An 18,093-nucleotide genomic window follows, 5' to 3' on the forward strand; every position below is an offset into this window, starting at 1 on the left:
GCAGCAAGAGAAAAATGAATATTCCTACAGTTCCCTAAAGTTCAGTGAATCGATTTCTTGAATAAGAGTGATTATCTCCTACTTGGGCAGGAAGTTATCTGCATTCAGATAATGCATTAATTTCCATCCATTATATACATATTAAGACCAAGGTTTTGCATTTAGTTCGTTTTGTTTGTTTGTTTGTTATTTAATCCAGACTGTAGAGCCCTAAGTTTCATCAGGCTTAGGAAGCACAAGCCTGACTTCACAGTTGGGGTCAAAATCCAATCCCCCCAAATTCAGCCAACCCACCCTGACTTCTCCCCAGAGCTCACTGCAGTAGCTTTGTGCCTCTCCTTTCTCCTGTTTGCAGTTGCAACCTCCCTCTCGTGATTTGACACGGAAGGAAAGGCTGACATTTTTGACAGAGTCACAAACAGAAAGTATGTGAGATATTTCCATTTCCATCCAGCATCTTGTTTCAGATGTACATGGCCACACAATAATGTAAAAAATTATTTTTCATCCACTTAATATGTTTCCATTGACCTGAAACTTAAATGCTGCAAACCAAAAGTATAAGGAAGGAAGGAAGCGACCAGTCCTCATGTTCTGTGATTCATTCAGTGACAGCTGCATACAGTTCAGAAATGAAAGAATACAAAACACCAAGGTGTGTCATTGAGAATCCTTCAAACATTCTGACTGGAGACAGAATATATTTACATTAAAACTGCAGTTAGTAATTAAATGCATTTGTGTTTATAGAATAGCAGACTAAGAAAGAAAACTGCTAAAAGACATGTAGACTCCAATCTTTTTAGCTACAAACTTATTTTGGTCTAGAATGTGTAATGTTTGTTAGCAATTAATATTTGAAAACTCTGTTTCCTTACAGTATCCTGAAGCTTGAATTTTCCACTTAAATAGCAACCATGACAAGGTCAGGGTTAAACTTGTTCTCCATGGCCTACACCCACCTGTGTGTGGAGGTGATTTAAACATCCATCCAGTACAATCGAATTGTAGTGGACATATCAGATTTCAGGAAAAAGTTGCATGACTTGGTACATCCAGAAACTATGAAAAACTCAATAAAAACACACGCCAAACCAGCAATATTTTGATTTCTGAGTTACTTTTCTTGTTCTAACATCTCACATTAGAGCAGCATTTCTACTGCATTGGTAAAATGCAAGATTAAGGACTGGTTTTATGTAGACTGTTTGGAGAAACAAGTTTATAAAATGTTAATTTAGCCAGTGGGGTTTTTTTACAAGACTTTCAAATGAACATTTCAGAAAAAGAAAGAAAAAAAATGAGTGTACATAGACATGAAAAATAACATTTCACCCTTGTGAAAAAGAAGACCCAAAATATTTTGTGTTATTATCCATTAATTAAAACCCCCACTTATTTAACAAAGCTGTGCATCTCTAACATCTGTCATAACCCACTATCATAAAATGTAAGGGAAGGATGGATAATCAATCCTGTTTCTGTGTCCCAGTGCTCTTTTAACATTGAAACCAGATCCAGCTTAAGGTAAGGATATTGGTTTTCAAAACATTGCCAGGCTGCACTGCTGCCCAATTGTACATCAGATGCTGTTTAAGTTTTTACTAACCATAGGTAAGTCCCTCCTTCCCTGGAGACAAACATCATTGCAGGGGACATAAATGATCCCTGAAAATGAGATGGCTCACCACAACATATTCTTCTGTAACATACATAAAACGCAATATAATAATAAACACAAATAAAATCTTAGCAATATTATCTTACAATAATCATCCAAGAAAGGCAGTATTTCTGCAAATACTGCTATGCAAAACTAAAGAGATTTGAAGAAAGAAAATAGAAAAAAGGAAGTCTCAAGAACAAAATCAGAAACATTGAACTGTTGTGCTGTGAGAATACACATGGCTGGGTCAGCTCTTGTTCTGCTGGGCCAGTTATGCCTGGGCTGTAATTGTTGTACTGAAAGGATGTTTTGCACTCCACCATGTGGACAGCAGGTCTGCTGCAGCCTCGGGAAAGCTTCCCTCTTAGCAAGTTTCTGTACTTTAGGCAAACTGAGTAGTTCTGTACATTGCTATTTAAAGAAAATCCCAACACGTTTTTAATAGGTGATAAAGCAACTTGCCATAAAATAGAAAAGTCTGGCCCTGAACTAGGATAAAGCTTAAAGAGCTTTTAAAAAAGGTTTAAAACATTTTGTCAAAGTTAGTTCACTTCTGAGGCTTGTTGCATGTAAACAAACTCAAAGCAGGATAAAAGACCTTATGATACTGGAAAAAAAAAAAAAATCCTCAGTTTATTTCCTTGCAGTGCTTACTGCAGCATGAACTGCTCAAACCAGATACAAAACTGATAAAGCAAATTGCAAAATAGATTAGCATCCCCTCTTCCCTCCCTGGCCTCCTGCCCAAAAACTAAGACAATTATCAGTCTGAAACTGCAAAGAGATTTCAGGGGCCAAACCTGAAAAGCATGCAGACACATGTTTCCAGCTACATTCCACTTTCAATTCTAAAAATGCAAATTAGGAGCACGCCAGTGTGAAGTTAAGTTAATCTGGGATTAGCTCTATTCTACCCCAGTGAAGAATGTGGCATCTTAAAGTAGGTACTGAGATAGCCCATATTAAAAAATACCCGTTTTCTCACATGAGAAAATTAAAGTGGGTTTTTGGCAAAATAAAAATAATGCAACAAGATAATTACTAAAGTTACCTGCAAATCAATTGAAAGCATTCAAATACATTTTAGAAAGACCTTTCTCTTTAAGCCTATAAAAAGAAAAAGGCATCTGTAGGAAACGTGGATGAAAAAATAAAGTTTTTTCAAATATAAAAAGTGTTCTGCTTCCCAATAAGTTCAAGTAAATTAAAATACAGCAATTGCATCTGGCAGATAACAGATGCTGGGTTTCAGCAAGCTAAAAGCCCCAAAATATACAGATACCACCAATGCGGTGCAATGGTCTATGTACAGCCTTCCAGGATGGGGCTGCTTGGGAACCTCTAAGTCACACAAGTACTACCACAAGACAGCACCCTTTTCAATATTATCACAGAAAATGAAGTTCAAAATTAACTTAAGAAGTAAAAAAACGCTTAGATTATTACACATATTGGAATTACTAGAGAAGTAACAAAAAAAAAAAAAAAAAAAAAAAAAGAAAGAAAGAAAGAAAGAAAATGCTTATGCAAGATACCTGACCAGCAGTTCCTTTCAGAGAATGGGCACTAGTATGTGGGGCTGTTCCTCTCTGGTGTCCATGTTTAGACACTGAGATGTGCTGGTGCCAGGCTGAGCTCTCTGGGCAGGCAGACCCATGGCCCGTGCAGCAGTCGGTGCCTCAGTGCTCGGGCTCACATTCCCAGCACTCCCACAGCCCCGGCGCTCTGAGGACCAGGACTGGAAGGGTGATCTGAGAGCAAACCCAACCATGCTCCACGGGCACAGCACTTCTGGAGTGGGAGCAGCTTGTGTTGAGCTGCACTCAGGCAGGACCACTTGTCCCAAACGCAGCTTCCCCGCAGCGGGACAGGCGCCCGCTGCCCGCAGAGCAGAGGATGTGCTGGCCTGCAGAAGGGACAGCCATTGCCTCCCGAGGGGGGAGGGGTGAGAAGAACAGGAGCTCTGAGGACTGGGCTCACCTGTGGGCTTTTGACCCTATTCTTACAAGGAACAGATAAGGCACCCTGACTCTCCAAGGTGTCCCCAGCTGCAGGGTATAGTGCAGCTCCTTCAGAAGATAGTTTCATGGTGTGCCACAGTATTTCTGCTGTCCTCATTCCTGCTGCCCTCTCCTGTCCCAGGTGTTTACTCTCAGCCTTCCATCCCTGTGTTTCCTTTAACATCCTTTTGTAGCAAGCACCTTCTCTCCTCCAAACTCCTAACCAATGAACATGCCAGGGATGTGGGCTTTCCCTTTCAGGAAGTGTCCTGAGTGCTCCAGCTGATGCCTGAATTAATTCTGTCACCTCTTGCTCTCATCTTGCTCCTCTGCTCTGGGTGCAAATGCTAGGAACTCTATTCAGAACAAATGTCAATGTGCTTCTTTTGCTAAAGACTCCCACCAGTCATTCCTTAACTGCTTTTAAGCAAAACCCAGAAGTCAGCCAGATTCATGTATCACAACAGCTTCTCTGGAAGCCAGCACATCCAGTTTGAGAATATTTCCCTGGTAGCTCAGTACTGCTCAAGCACAAAGTTATCAAAACTACTACCCTGGCTGATGTGGGAGAGTGACTGACTTCCAAACAAAGGGATAAGAACCCTCAGTATGGCTTAGTACTACAGGTGCATTTTGAAGTTGTAGGTTATAGATGTCTGTGTTCTCTAAATAGCACCTTCACTTTCTATTGCACTGTACAAAATTCCACAGGATTAACTTAGGATCATCTGTTTCCCAATAATCAGAAGTGAAATTTTGGCCACCTCCACTCACTCCTTTTCAAGATCATCTGTGTGATTGATTTTCTTCAGCTTTTCTTTTGCTCAACCCTTTGAACTCTACAGAACTTACACATTGTTCTGTTTTGTTCCTCATTTACATTGTCTGTTCCTGCAGCCTTTACTAAATACCTGAAAACTGGATGCTGTTGCTCTCTGTAGTACACCTTTCTAGGAGGGTTTTGTATTTTTTTCCAAATTTCTCTTGAACTCAAGAAATTTTCTGTCACCAGTTAATAGGACCTGTGAGTTGTGCACTCTACAGATTCCATGTTCTTCTCAAGCTGATTTCAGCATGTGAATATTGCAGGAGGAAGAGGAAAACAGTGCCATCACCAAGACTGGAGGCTTGTGAAGTTCCATTCTTGGGACTATGGGCTCACCAGCCTCTGCTCTAAAGCAAGGAGTCACCTTTGCTGTAGGCAGACTTAATGGCAGAGCAGCTTGATTCCAGGCCTTAGTACCCTTACTCAGTCCATGTAATGGTTAGAAGGTGTGCCAGCTCTCAGTCCAGAACACTGTCAGCAGCATTTAATATCTGGGGTAGGTGTAACCACAACTAAAGGAACATACAAGCTCCCAGCTGGGACAAAATCCAGTCAGGAGAGACACTTTCTGGAGTTACACTTGGTGATTTTCCAGTCAGGCTGAAGCTCATCGTTGGATGGGATAAGGAGACCATAAATGCATCTTTGTTTCCTTCTTTGCCATCTTGGATGTGACTGTGAAATGGTGGGCAGCATTCCTGGAGCACGGCAGACCTTTTTCAGAAGGTGTGCTGGAGCCTCCTTGAGGGACGTGAATGTTTAGTCTAAACAGAGTTCCCAGTGCTCCAGCTCAGGTCCTGCATTTGCCATGAACGAGTACACTTTGTAACTTCAGAAATGTATTTTTTCCATTTAAAATTCACCACCAGCAAGAAAAATAAAGCCAGCTTACATATGGAGGCATATATAATGTCTTAAGTTATAATAAAATATTTTTTGTTTGAAGAAAGAAGTTTATGAAAATTATTTGGGCCTATTTTTTGTTCTAAGCAAAATAAATATGAGAAACAACACATGGAATGCACTCTGGAAAATATATGACATCATGTCATCATTAAGACACTGCAAATAACATAGAAAAAGGCTCAATTTTGTGCCTTACAAATTATCTATATACCATGCAGTGTCGAGAGAAGAAAAAAAAATGCACCAAATATTTCAAAAATTAAATTAACTTATTGGAAAGAGTGAAAAGTGACTGTGAAGCCAAGTGTCTGGGGGAGAGGCTTTTTATTTCCTGCTGGTGCGTGAGCGAGTCTGTGACACGTGGTAGTAGCAATCTGCCGGATTGCACCTCCCGTTGGCTCCAGGTGGCCCCTGCGGTCCCGGCGAGCCTGATGCTCCTGGTGGGCCTGGCAGGCCAGCAGCTGGTGAAACAAAGCCACAGTTAGCAGAGTCCTCACCAGAGCACGTGCATTTCATCACCGACATCAGCTGCACTCCAGCACATCCACAAGGAGGCAGGTGGGGCTGAGCTCACGCTGCGATCCAGCTCGGGAGGAAAAGCAGGAGTGTAAAACCAGCGTAAAAAACAGGAGAAAGGCCTGTTAGTTCATAAATAACGACAGCAGAAATAGATCTGGAGACTTGTACCTGCAGGGCCAGGTGGTCCAGGGTTACCAGGCAGTCCAATTCCAGGCTCGCCTCTTTCCCCTTTCTGTCCTCTATAACCTACACAGAATAAAGATATGAAAATAAGAGCACCCTCTTATTTTAGGTAGTGATTTTCTGTATATCTTGTTGAGACAAAATTACCAAGACAAATATAATTGGGAAAGCACATGCTCAGTTCACTTTTTCAGAATCTTTTTGGTCTTTTTTTTTTTTTTTTTTTTAACCCTGAGACAGCTCTTAAGTTTAAGTAAGTTTTAAGCTCTTAAGTATAAATTCCTTCTGGAAAATATGGGCATTTCTAGCAATAACTGTTACTTCATCTGTCAAAGGGCTCTTGCTTTGTTCAATAGCTGAACCATTCCCCAAGATTTTAGGTTACCTGAAATTTCTCTAATAAAGACCCAAATGCAGATGTTGGCCTCTCTGTTCTGCATAAATCCTTACGCTTGCTCTTTCAGACTTTAAACTGGTAGTTGTATGATTAGACACTCCCCTGTATGTGAGAGAAGACCCACTCCCTGGCCAGTGTTGCCCAGCTGCTCTCACATGAAATGAAGCATCTCTGGACCTTGTGCAGATTTTGGGTTTGAAGCTTACTTTGACCCAATAGTTGTATATCATTAACAAGCTGTGATTACTAATCATATTTTGAATACTTAAGTCCTTTTTCTTCACAGGCCATAGTTTTGAATTTATCTAAATGGCTTCTACCTTCTTGAGCGCTGCAACCCATGCCCAACCCCTGCTTCTTTTTCCTTGAACTATTTTTAAAAAGTTTTATTAGTCGGCAAATTTAGAGCAGAGGAGTTGTTGCTATCGGTGAAATATTTTCCTTATTATTTCAAGTTTAGAATGTACCTTTATTATGCAGGAGAAAGGATGAAGGCATTTTTAAAGGGGACATCTACTAGAAACCCTTACTTCAAAAGGGTTTACAAGGAAACTCTCCTGTACCCAGCACATCAGATGCTGGCATATAAGGTGACAAAAGTTTAAGATTAATTTGCTGATTTCTGGTCACATTTGGAATTAAAATCTTCCTGCTTCAAGGACCAGTATATTTTTAGCATCACTGATGCCATACAATGAAGTATTGAGTTCTTCCTCTTGTGAAGAACTGTTAGTTTGAATTAAAAGAGAAGAGCACAGCTGTGTCAAGCCACCTGATGTCCCATGAAGATTAACTGCCACTGACAGGTGGATGGCAAAGGCTGTCTTGTCAGTGTGCTGTGGTCTATGCAACGCTGCTACCTTACAGGATATTCCAGAAGGAAATTACTTTGAGGGCTGTGGGTACCAACTCAGGGTTGTTACAACAGACACATTGCAGTAGGAATGGTACACAGAGCATTCAAGCTTTCTGTTACACACAAGCTCATTATACACTTCAGTAGAAAGTCTGTTATCTGTTGCAATCATTCCAGCCTTCAAAACAGAGCATCAATCATTTTACTCCTCTCAGCACCACAACAAGGAAATTACTGTGAGGCAAAAACGTTACAAAATGCATGCAGGGTGCTATACATAACATAACTAAAGGAAATCAACAGTTTAAAATCTCACAGAAACCCAAATTCAAATTAACCATGCATTCTGGTCACTGAGTTATGTTAAGCAGAATTGTACAAGGCATATACACACACAAGCTGTAAAGACTAAGGAAAAGGAATATGCAAGTATTTGTACTGGATTTTGAATCTTGGATTTACTCTCCAATGGCCACAGTAATATTTATATCTACATCAAGCTGGTTTGTTCTGAAAAATCTTGTGCAACTTGTAGTATTGTTGCCTTTTGAAAAGCTCAATCCTACAACCACAGGATCCATTACATGTCCTATTTATTTCATATTTCTCAATGTTTTTAAATATACAGTCAACAGTTACAATGCCTTTCCCACTACAAACCCAGTTAACTCTAATTTTACAACAGAGTGCTGCAACTAACCATTTGCTTTGCATTTCTTTAGTTATGGAGAAGAGAGAGAAATCAGAGGTACCATACATCACATTTACAATCCCCATGATAAATATTACTGCAGGTATCTCACACACCATAATTGCAAACAACTGACATAGACTGAATGATTCTGTAAACATCACTGAAACACAAGAAAATAAAGAAAAAAACACCCCTACAATAGGACAAAGGGCAGCATGGTGCAGGGTAGTGATAAACCATTACTGGCTGTATCCAAGTACACATGCAAGGGTGTAGTTTTTGCATGGTGGCAGGCAAGTTCTGCTAGCACTGAAGTTTAATACAAAAATTCCCAAATACCTTGTCTAACAAAAAGGCTTTATTTGATAGAATGCAAGAATATTAACAAACAGACTTATATGTAAACAATGTGAACAATGTAATGTGTAATTCTGTCAGAAAATATTTGATTTTTAATGAGGTATATTTTGCTTAGAAGCAGGGCCATGATTAGACCTTTAGAGGATAATATCACCACCTTTCTGAGCTTAGACTGACAAACTCATGCACAGTCAGTGGAAAATATTACCATACACATAAAACAGATTTTTTTTTTTTTTTTTTTTAATGTAAAGGCACATGTAAGATGCTATCTACTTTTCCTGGTAGAATTACAATTCCAGTAAGAGGCACCTGCTTAATTCAAAAGGTAACTGTTTTAGCAGAACCGTTCAGTCAGGGTGTTGTGTTTTCTGTAACCCCAAAGTTCTGTTACTACAAACACAAACCCAACGAGGGCAGTATGGTAAACACTTAGTAGCAGTATGTAGCAAGTTTGTTTTCATACAGATAAGCTTTTGTTCGTAGATGAGTAATAATAACAGCTGGAATTCAGCTCTCAGTTTGGTGCTTGCCACAAATATCACGGTCAAAAGTGTCACCACCGCTACACCCTCAGCTCTACATAGAAATGACACAAGTTCATGTCCATGAACTCGGAGGTAAAAGGCATTTAAACTGCTCTAGAAGCTATTGCACGTGTATTATGTAGACCCTCTTCCATCAGCATGGACAAAGCAGCACCTGAAACGAACATGTCAAGCATCTAGAGAGATCTGAAGTTCTTTAATACACATACAAGGCAAAGAGATTACCAACACAGGGAACAATGAGACCAAAGTATCCACTGTGTTTTACTGTGCAAATACTCTGTGTTCTTAAGAAGACTGCAAAGCAACAGAGAGGGTGCTAAGATGAAACCCTCTCATCCAGCCACCAATACATGTTCTGAATTCCTTCTGTGTGTTACAGCTCTCTCAGCTGAGAGGGAGGAGCTGGGTTTCAAATCAAAGTAAAACAGGTTAACTTTAACCTCCACAGCAGAGAACATTTTGCAGGAGGTATCTCTTGAAACCAGTGCAGCTGTTTCAGAAGAGTGACTGTGTATAGACAACATCCACTACAATGGGTTCCTGATGTCAGCCAAGGTTTCTACATGCTTCCACCATACAAATTAGTAATTATAATAAGAGACATAAACTTTACAACAGAGATTACCAATAAAGATAAGGAGCTTTCACTATTCATTGCATGGTATTTTTATTTTCTGAGCTGAGCTATTTTTTTTTTGATTCCTTGAGGTTACCACAAGTTATGAGGACCTATAAAAAATAATTTCCTCAATTTGACAGAAAGGGTGAATTTAAACTAGGATGGAATCTTTTCTCTATTGAAAAAAAAAATAAAATCATATTAACATAAAGGATCTCTGGATTGTTAAATTATCACAAGGTGCATTTCATCTAATGGACCATAATTCCCTTACTATTACAATTTTAAAAATCCAATTAAGTCAGTGGAGTTAATTGAGCTAGATCCTCTAACACATGACGAGCTGACTGTTTGCAGATGGATGGCATTGATACATCTTGTTTGTAAAGTCTTGAAATAAACTTTCTAATTCTCTAGAAGATAATAACATACCTTAAAACTCATGCAGAGTAAAGTCCCTCTGTTCTCCCTTAAGGAGATGCTGTACATTTTACCATTAGTCTTGCCTCAGAGCATCAGTTTGCAAATGCATAGGTTATTTTTGAAATGAAAATATAGATATATGTCTATAAAAATCTTCCATTTGCTATTTGAATACCAATTATGTGTTTCACAAAATTCAAGTTGCAATTCTATTTTGCTTGCATGCTATATTTCTAATGAGACCATCCTATAAATTATATCTACATGAACTACTGGGAAGGTTGTGAGGAAAATTATGAACAACCTTGCTGAAGGCCAGCAGGTAAAAATTCTGGACTTCCTTAGAAGGGAATGACTCTATGCATGAGAGTCTAGCAATTCTTTAAATACACTTTTTGAAAACCATGCCTACAAGTCCAAAAGTTAATATCTCTCTTCTTTGCTTCTGGGATTAGCCCTCTATTTATTAGTTTGCTGTGCAGAAGGAGATTCTGTCGGAATCTCGTTCCTGACCAGTTTCCAGGGGAACCAGCACCGCACTCAAGGTGTATGGAGGGACCCCTGTGAATCCACAAATGAAGTTAAACACCTCTCCAGACACACAGTAGCATCTGGCTGGCTCTAGCAGGCTTTGCATGCAGCATCACAAACAGGACATATTCACAGAGGTCCTGTTAATTGCTTGCTGAAAGCATCTATTTCTTCTCACTGCCTGTGTGGGACAAGTGACTCACTCTGCCACATATTACTGCAGACAGCAAATCCCTGGAGTTTGCAGTCTGGGCTACACCCAAGTGAGAAATAAAATAAGTGTCTATCAGTCAATACCAAGTCTGTATTAGGACTTGTGCACACAGCATGCTACCTTAAAGGGCCCAGCCACACATGCACGTAATGTGCGTCACCAAGAAGTCTTGTTTGCTATGTATTTTATGGCTGAAGACAAGCTGGAATATAAAAAGATACTTTTCACTCTGCTCAGAGATTTGAATTTCTTTTTACTCTTGGCACAAAGCAGTAACATGCACAGGCACAACTGGGGAAGGCGTGAAGGGTACGTGTAAGTGTGCACCTCTTACAGGACGGTCTCTTATTTGCAGTATAAAAAAGAGGCAAGGTAAACTTTTGGGTTTCTTTCCTTGGAAATGTAATTTTTTTATATCTTCTGATGTATCAGAGAATTAAAGGCTTCTCACTTAGCTTACCTTTTACTAATGAAAAAAAAGTATTGAATGTATTGGTAAAACAAATGGAAATCCTGTTTACATGAGGCATTATTTTACTTAAGTATAAGATGAGGAAAAGCAGATGTTTTTTTTGTTTTGTTTTTTCAAGCATAGCTATCATCTTTTAGTCTTGATGCTCACTAGCTGGAAATGAAACCTAGTGCAACGTTTCTCTTCCCAGAAGTGTTTGAGACTATCCAGTATATACATTATCATTGAACAATCTGGCACTGACATTGAAGGTGACTATTTGCAGTGATCTGAATATTTAGGTAACGATGAAGTCAGTGTTGTAAGATTCTAAGCCTTTTATTGTTTTCCTTGATCCTTTATTCTTGTTCTTCTCATTCTGAGCTCATCACATTTTTCAAGCTTCTGTCAGTGGTTTGCGCTTATCAATGTTAGTAAGTCCTTATTCTTCTGATAGCTTTAGGATCCACACATCTTCAGCTTTTCTGGCATGTTCTTCATTCCAGTCTGACTTGCTCTGACTCCAGAGCAGACCAAACTAACAAAAGATAATAAAGAACTGCCTACAGATAAACTGCAAATTACATGTTACCCACCCACAAAATATTATTCATCTATAAATTCTTTTTTTCCTTCTAGTCAGTTCTCCTCTTTCTTTTAATCTCTGAAAGGCTGGCTCTACAGTAGAGTGCAACTACAATGAATCTGGATCTCTCAGAGCTAATTTTGCAGTAAAAGACAGTTCACAGAAATGAGAGTCCTATACTGTCCAGGTGCATTGCAATGCACAAATTACTGTTTGGGGTATAGTAGATGCCTTAAGTTAGTGAAAAACTGATTAGTTTGATTTTGTTTTTAATGAAAATAGATTCCTTCACCATAAGAAGAATTCATTTAGTAATACTTCAGTTTTCACTGCTTCTTAAAGAAGAATATTTTTCTTCAGTTTTTCCTGCCCTGTATTTTCTCAGGATCTGAGCTGAGAGCAGTCAGACTAGGAGATCAAATTTTCTTTCTTAAATAAGATGGCCTCTCAATATGAAGCTGAATCTAAATAGCAAGAGTGTTGGCATTGTTTTCCTTCCTTATTCAAGTATTTTGTGGGAAAAAAATAACTGCAATGGTAGTTCTGTCAGATTTAGATATCTGTCAATAATTAACTTTATAACTGATTAGAATAAAATGCACTGATTAGGAGTTTTTAATCAGTAAAATCCACACATTTGCTATGGGTTAATATTTAGATGTGGTCTGGAAAAACATAAGTACATAAGTTTAAAAGTTAATCATTAGAAAGCTAGATAGGTAATCCTGGCTCACTTAATAAACATTAGCAAGTGTATAAGGATTTCAAGATACAACTAAAAGGAGCATGTTTTGGAATCCCTACCTTGAATTCCACGTTCTCCTGGTGGCCCTGGCAAACCATCCTTTCCTGGTGGTCCTGGTGACCCATCTTTTCCTGGGGGCCCTGGTTTTCCATGAGCTTGGGAGGCAAGCATTGCAGCAGGCAGCTTCAGCTGGGATACAAATTGAGCCATCCTTTCTTCATTAAACACAAGAAAAAGTTGGTAAGAAATCTGCTAGCAAACAAGGGGAAAAAAATCCCAAAGCCCCAGCTAAAGTTTCTGTAAGTAGGGTGTTTAAGTCTTCTTAATGTCAAGGTATTAAATGCTCCAATAAGCACTGAAACCTTCAGTTCCAACTCAAATTCATGTCTGAGTCTTTACCTTTTGAAATAATCAGAATAAATTTGCATTAAAGTTTCTATTACTACTCTCTATTAATAACATATTCCAATATTTCAAATGACTTCTGACTCCTGTTCGTGGGAGTACTTAAAACACATAGAGAGAATAATTAGTACTTAACACACTGATGGAGGGCTACCTTATATGTTTGTAACTCATATTAAGCTGCAAAGTAGAGATTAAATACCATGAACAGTCCTTGGAATGTGCTGGAACCCTAAAAACAGTTGTAAAAAACCTGAAAGCACTCAGCAAAGATTATTAATTGCAGACATTTCAGAATAGAAATGTTCATGCTAGTGGGATAAAGTGCCCTTGGTAATATTCTAGTGTTCCTTAGAGGTAGGTAAGATTGGTACTAACTGTGGCTCTGTCTCATTTATACCAGATTAAACCCCTAAACATTCCACAATTTAGCAGGTATTTACAGCGGTGGAGTTTTAAGATTTAAGAAAAAAATTAGAGAAGAGTGGGCATCAAACAAAAAAGGAGGAAGGTAATAGAAATTAAACAAAATGAAACAATGCTAAAACTGGAAAATCTGTGTGAACAGTAGTGAGGTGTAGAAAATTGGATAACTATAAAGACAAAACTACTTTATTCCCTGTAGGCAGGGAACCTTATAATGCTTTCTTTTTGTGAAAAGACTAAATATTTGTTACCATTCTATCTGGATGGGAAAAGGAGGTGACTTCACTCAACAAACTGCTCTTGAAATACATAGTAGGTCGAACTCTGAGGGGTAGCAATATTTCCTTTTCAGAGTAAGGACTCATCATCTAAGAAATCTTACATAATACAAAGGCCTTGGCTGAATCTGGTACTTGCCTAAAACTGTGCCAGAAGATGGTGGTGTGGCAGGGAGTTGTGGAACTCAGCAGGGATATTTGCTGAGAAAACTGCACAGCAATTTAGACCTATGTGACTGAAGGCTGTTGAACCTTTCTCTTATTTAGACAGTCATCCACTAAGTGGGCAAAATAATTAGGTATATCTATGGTCTCTGCTTTAGTAACACTTCAATATCTTCATGGTATGTTATGGTAGATAAACAGGATCTGCAGTAATATATGATATATATATGTATCTACAATGACACATACTTCTGTTTGCTATTGTGGTTTGGAGCAGATCACCCTTCAGTGCTAATATTTTACATAAGGAAATAAATACTCTGTTTAACAGACACTCTAAATTCTCATTGTTTGAACAGAATCATGTAAAGTAGACTTATTAAACATAGCTACAGCAACAAGGTACCTTCTAAGTCCAATGTAAGTTAGATGACCTGTCAAGAAATTTAGAGCAGAATTTCAGATTTAGTTGTATCATATTTCCTTTTCTTACCTTCAAACACCTTAAGAACCTCTTGTTTGATATATTTTTTTATTTCTTCAAGTGAAATTGCATCAGCCTGAGGAGGAAAAAGAAAGGTGATGTGTATCAGAGGGAATATACAGAGGACACTTTATGATGCTACAAAAATAAGAAATGCTCAAATTAGCAGTACAAATATAAACCTTTCACCAACAGATAAGTGTTTTAATATATTTGTGTTATTTATTTTACTGCAAAGGCCACTTTATTGCAAATACATTATAATATTGTAAATTATGAAATTATCTGAGAGAAATCCTTAGTTTTTCTAATACTGTGCTATTTCTCAGGAGAATTTCCACTGCTCAGCCCATGTTGCCTTCATAACTGAATCCACAAGCAACTAAGATAAACTTATATTTACTTACTGGAAACCCTGGGGGTCCTGGTGAACCTGGGGGACCTTGATGACCTGGTGATCCTGGATAGCCTCTGTCTCCTGGGGGACCAACAGGACCCACATCCCCCTTTTCTCCTGATGGGCCAGGTTTCCCTCGTTCACCCTGTGGACCTCTGTCCCCTGGAATACCCTGATCTCCCTGTGTAAAATAAAAGCAGAAAGAAAACCATGGCACATAGAGGAGCAAACCTGAAAAGTCACTTGAGAATGCTAAAGAGAAAATTCTTGCCTGTTCAGAAACAGACTGAGTCATGCAGGGAAGATGATTTTCCAGGCTGAACCTCATCTCTGAAAATATATTTTGTTGTCTTGCACTTTTAATGCTGAAGTCGATTACAAAAAGAATAGGTTGACTCTGTAGCCCTCTTTTCAAGGACAGAACTTGAGTATAGAAAGTTTTTAGCCCTTATACAAGAATCTAGAAATATCAGTTATGGCATAGGTATAATTCAGGTGCTCAAATTCACACAGGCAAAAGACACCAGGACATTTCCTGTAACTTTCCTTAGAAGCCTACTATTTTATGTCTTCATCTACACAAAATTATAGCTAATCTAAGTTATTTCTAGTACCCAAAGATACTAGGAGGAAGCTGGAGAAGAATTTTTAATAAGGACAGATAGTGACAGGATAAGGAGCTAATGGCTTCAGACTGAAAGAGAGTCAGTTTAGATGAGATATTGTGAAGAAATTCTTTGCTATGAGGATGGTGAGGCACTGGAACAAATTATCCAGAGAGCTTTGGATGCCCTAACCCCAGAAATATCTTAAGGCCTGGTTGGATGGGGCTTAGAGCAACTTGGTCTGATGAAGGGCCCATGGCAAGGTAGTTGGAACTTGATGATCTTTAAAGGTACCTTCCAGCCCAGGCCTTTCCATGATTCTGTGATATATAAATTCTCAGGTTTATAACCCTGCAGAGTAGGTACAGATAGCTCTTCTACCAGAGATAAAGAAAAAGGCAGGTTTCTCTAGAATCATGGTGCTATGCCAATGTGAAGCTGATCCTTTTCTTCCAAACAACCCACATTTTATAGGCTGCCAGTGTGTAGGAGGCAAATCAAATACTACAGCAACTTTTCAAACAAGCAATTTTTAACTGCCTCCAGTATTTTCTTTGAGTTTTGAAAAAGGTCCTTGTAAAAATTCATAAACTAGGTCATATATTCCTCCAGATTCCTCTTTAAACTTTCCACTGTGAACTGTACAAAATTCAGGACATTTGTGTTTTGTGATCTCTGCCTAAGGTGCTGCTTTATTTAGCCCTTCTCCTTTCTAGCATCCTCCTGTCTCTTGTATTCTAACTTGTACCAAATTCTGTCCAGACAGAACTGGTGTTTTTCCTGTGTTTCTACCTGCTCTACTCCAGCAGGTTCACAATCTGTGATCAAGGCATACAGATAACAGCAAAAAATGAGCAAGCACTTTTATCTGTTGAAATCACTAGAAAACTGGTTGGTATAAAACATGTTTTCAACTAGTTTGTCACTTATTTTATAAAGTAGTAATAACAGCAGTGTTTAGTCACTCAAAGGATATATTTCAGCCCAGATGGCTTACTCTTTCTTAAAATGGATTCTATGAGGACATTCTCATATTGGACAAGAAAACCTCAAGAGTTTTATTTTGTCCTTCCAACTTTGATGCTTCTCTTTTCTGTAAGTACAACAGCTGGTCTCAACTGGAGGAGCATGCTGTACAGCAGTAATAATAATGGCTGCAAGAAAACCTTGACTTTATTTTCTGTAATCATTGCAATCTCTCACACAGATGCAGGCCTGTGTCCTTAAAGGCAAAACCAGAACATTGCAAACAGTTAATTTTTAAAGGGATAATTGTAATAACTGTTAAACCCTCATGGTCTTTTCAGTGTCATAAAGCAGCATCTCCTTTTCCAGATTAAACAGGGAGATACTTCTCTGAGACAACAAATTAATGTGGTAGCCATGTGATTAGGACATCAGAACTTTGGGAATAAGAAGACCATATATATATGTATATAGACATAACCTCATCTCTCACCTCCCATAATCATTTCTGCCCACCATGACCTTGTTACCATGAACAGAACTGTCGGAAGAGTTTGGGAAGCAGTCAGGTATTGCACTGGCATTCCTGCTGCCTAAGTGTGACAAGCTTGTTTTATATAAAACATGACTTGTGTTTGTGACATAGAAAGGATGACAACAGGGCAAGATCATAGCTTTTGTAAAGTTTGACAACAGCACAACTGGATTATCTGCTTTCCAGTTTTCAGCCTATTGATCAATTTACACTCTCCAGGCCAACTGTGTTAAAAAGTCTATAAAATGTGGTTTTCCTCTAAATGCAGAAGCCAAATGAACTCTAATTCCTTGAAGAGGTGTCTAGAACTAAACCTCTTAGATTTCTAGGTGACTGCTTGAAGTTCACCAAGAATTAATTTTCCTATACTTTTCCTATTGATTTTTCCTATAAGATAGGTACTGATGAGGTGTTTATATGCTCAGTAAAAAGAGAAAAAATTATCATAATAGGGACTTACACGTTCTCCTTTGGGTCCTCTGTCTCCTGGTCTCCCCACAGCACCCTGAAAAACGGTTTTTGAAAAAAGATAAATCGATCAGTTGAAGGTTTTGTTGTGCATTCATGCGTTAGCAGAATGGAAAGCAACTGCCTAGGATTAACAGCTGTGGTTTCTGTGAGGAATAAAATACACAAAAGCATTTTTTCTTACCGGAGGACCTGGCAATCCATCTTTTCCATTGATTCCCTAAGAAAAAAAATTAATATGTTTACGTGTTTTTAAAGCATAAAGGGTAAAGCTCAGTGTTTACTGCCGTATCAGTGAATGTTCTGAAACTGCAGAAGCAGCAGTTTGCGTGGCTACAATATGGAAATACAAAGAGCATCAAGATGTGCACCAAATCTAATGATCATATAACTTTAAATGACAAATTATAGGGAAAATTTGCAAATTTGGAATATTTGTGGACATGCACATGCACTTTTTCAGTAGCAGCTAGTCATAATACAACCATGGGAGAGATTCCTTTTTTTCTAGATATTGGCCATGGTGCTGAATTACCCTTCTGCTCTTACAGAGATTATGCCTTACTATTGCAAATCCAGATCCATTCTTTGGTTGTTAGGACTTGTAGCATGGCACAGTTTTGGTCTCATGGGTTAAAGCTATTTCCTCCCCCAAAGAAGGTGGTTGCATTCATAGCAACTGCTGGAAACTGTTCCAGACCCACATTATCCTCCAGACTGGAATGTGGCATGATCTGAGAGTCCTAGATGGTATGGGCCAAAATAATGTCCGAGAGTATATTAACAATTGTATAATGCCAGATAATTGCAAGATAAATGCTCTGACAATGTTTAATT

The 18,093-nt window shown here is 38.6% G+C and overlaps 1 protein-coding gene across 1 annotated transcript in view; it reads right to left on the reverse strand.

The window, feature by feature from the left end:
* Positions 1 to 5,357: 5,357 nt before the first annotated feature.
* COL19A1 (collagen type XIX alpha 1 chain) overlaps positions 5,358 to 18,093 on the reverse strand; it is a 194,809-nt gene continuing 182,073 nt past the window's right edge. The window contains exons 46-52 of the mRNA XM_053937526.1: positions 17,441 to 17,476; positions 17,249 to 17,293; positions 14,693 to 14,863; positions 14,295 to 14,361; positions 12,587 to 12,742; positions 6,086 to 6,163; positions 5,358 to 5,859 (exon numbers count right to left, since the gene is read on the reverse strand). Coding sequence (XP_053793501.1) covers positions 5,723 to 5,859; positions 6,086 to 6,163; positions 12,587 to 12,742; positions 14,295 to 14,361; positions 14,693 to 14,863; positions 17,249 to 17,293; positions 17,441 to 17,476 — 690 coding nt within the window. The 3' untranslated portion in view covers positions 5,358 to 5,722. The remainder of the gene's footprint in view (positions 5,860 to 6,085; positions 6,164 to 12,586; positions 12,743 to 14,294; positions 14,362 to 14,692; positions 14,864 to 17,248; positions 17,294 to 17,440; positions 17,477 to 18,093) is intronic.

This window comes from Vidua chalybeata, chromosome 3 (genome assembly GCF_026979565.1).
Source record: "Vidua chalybeata isolate OUT-0048 chromosome 3, bVidCha1 merged haplotype, whole genome shotgun sequence".
Taxonomy (NCBI): Eukaryota; Metazoa; Chordata; class Aves; order Passeriformes; family Viduidae; genus Vidua; species Vidua chalybeata.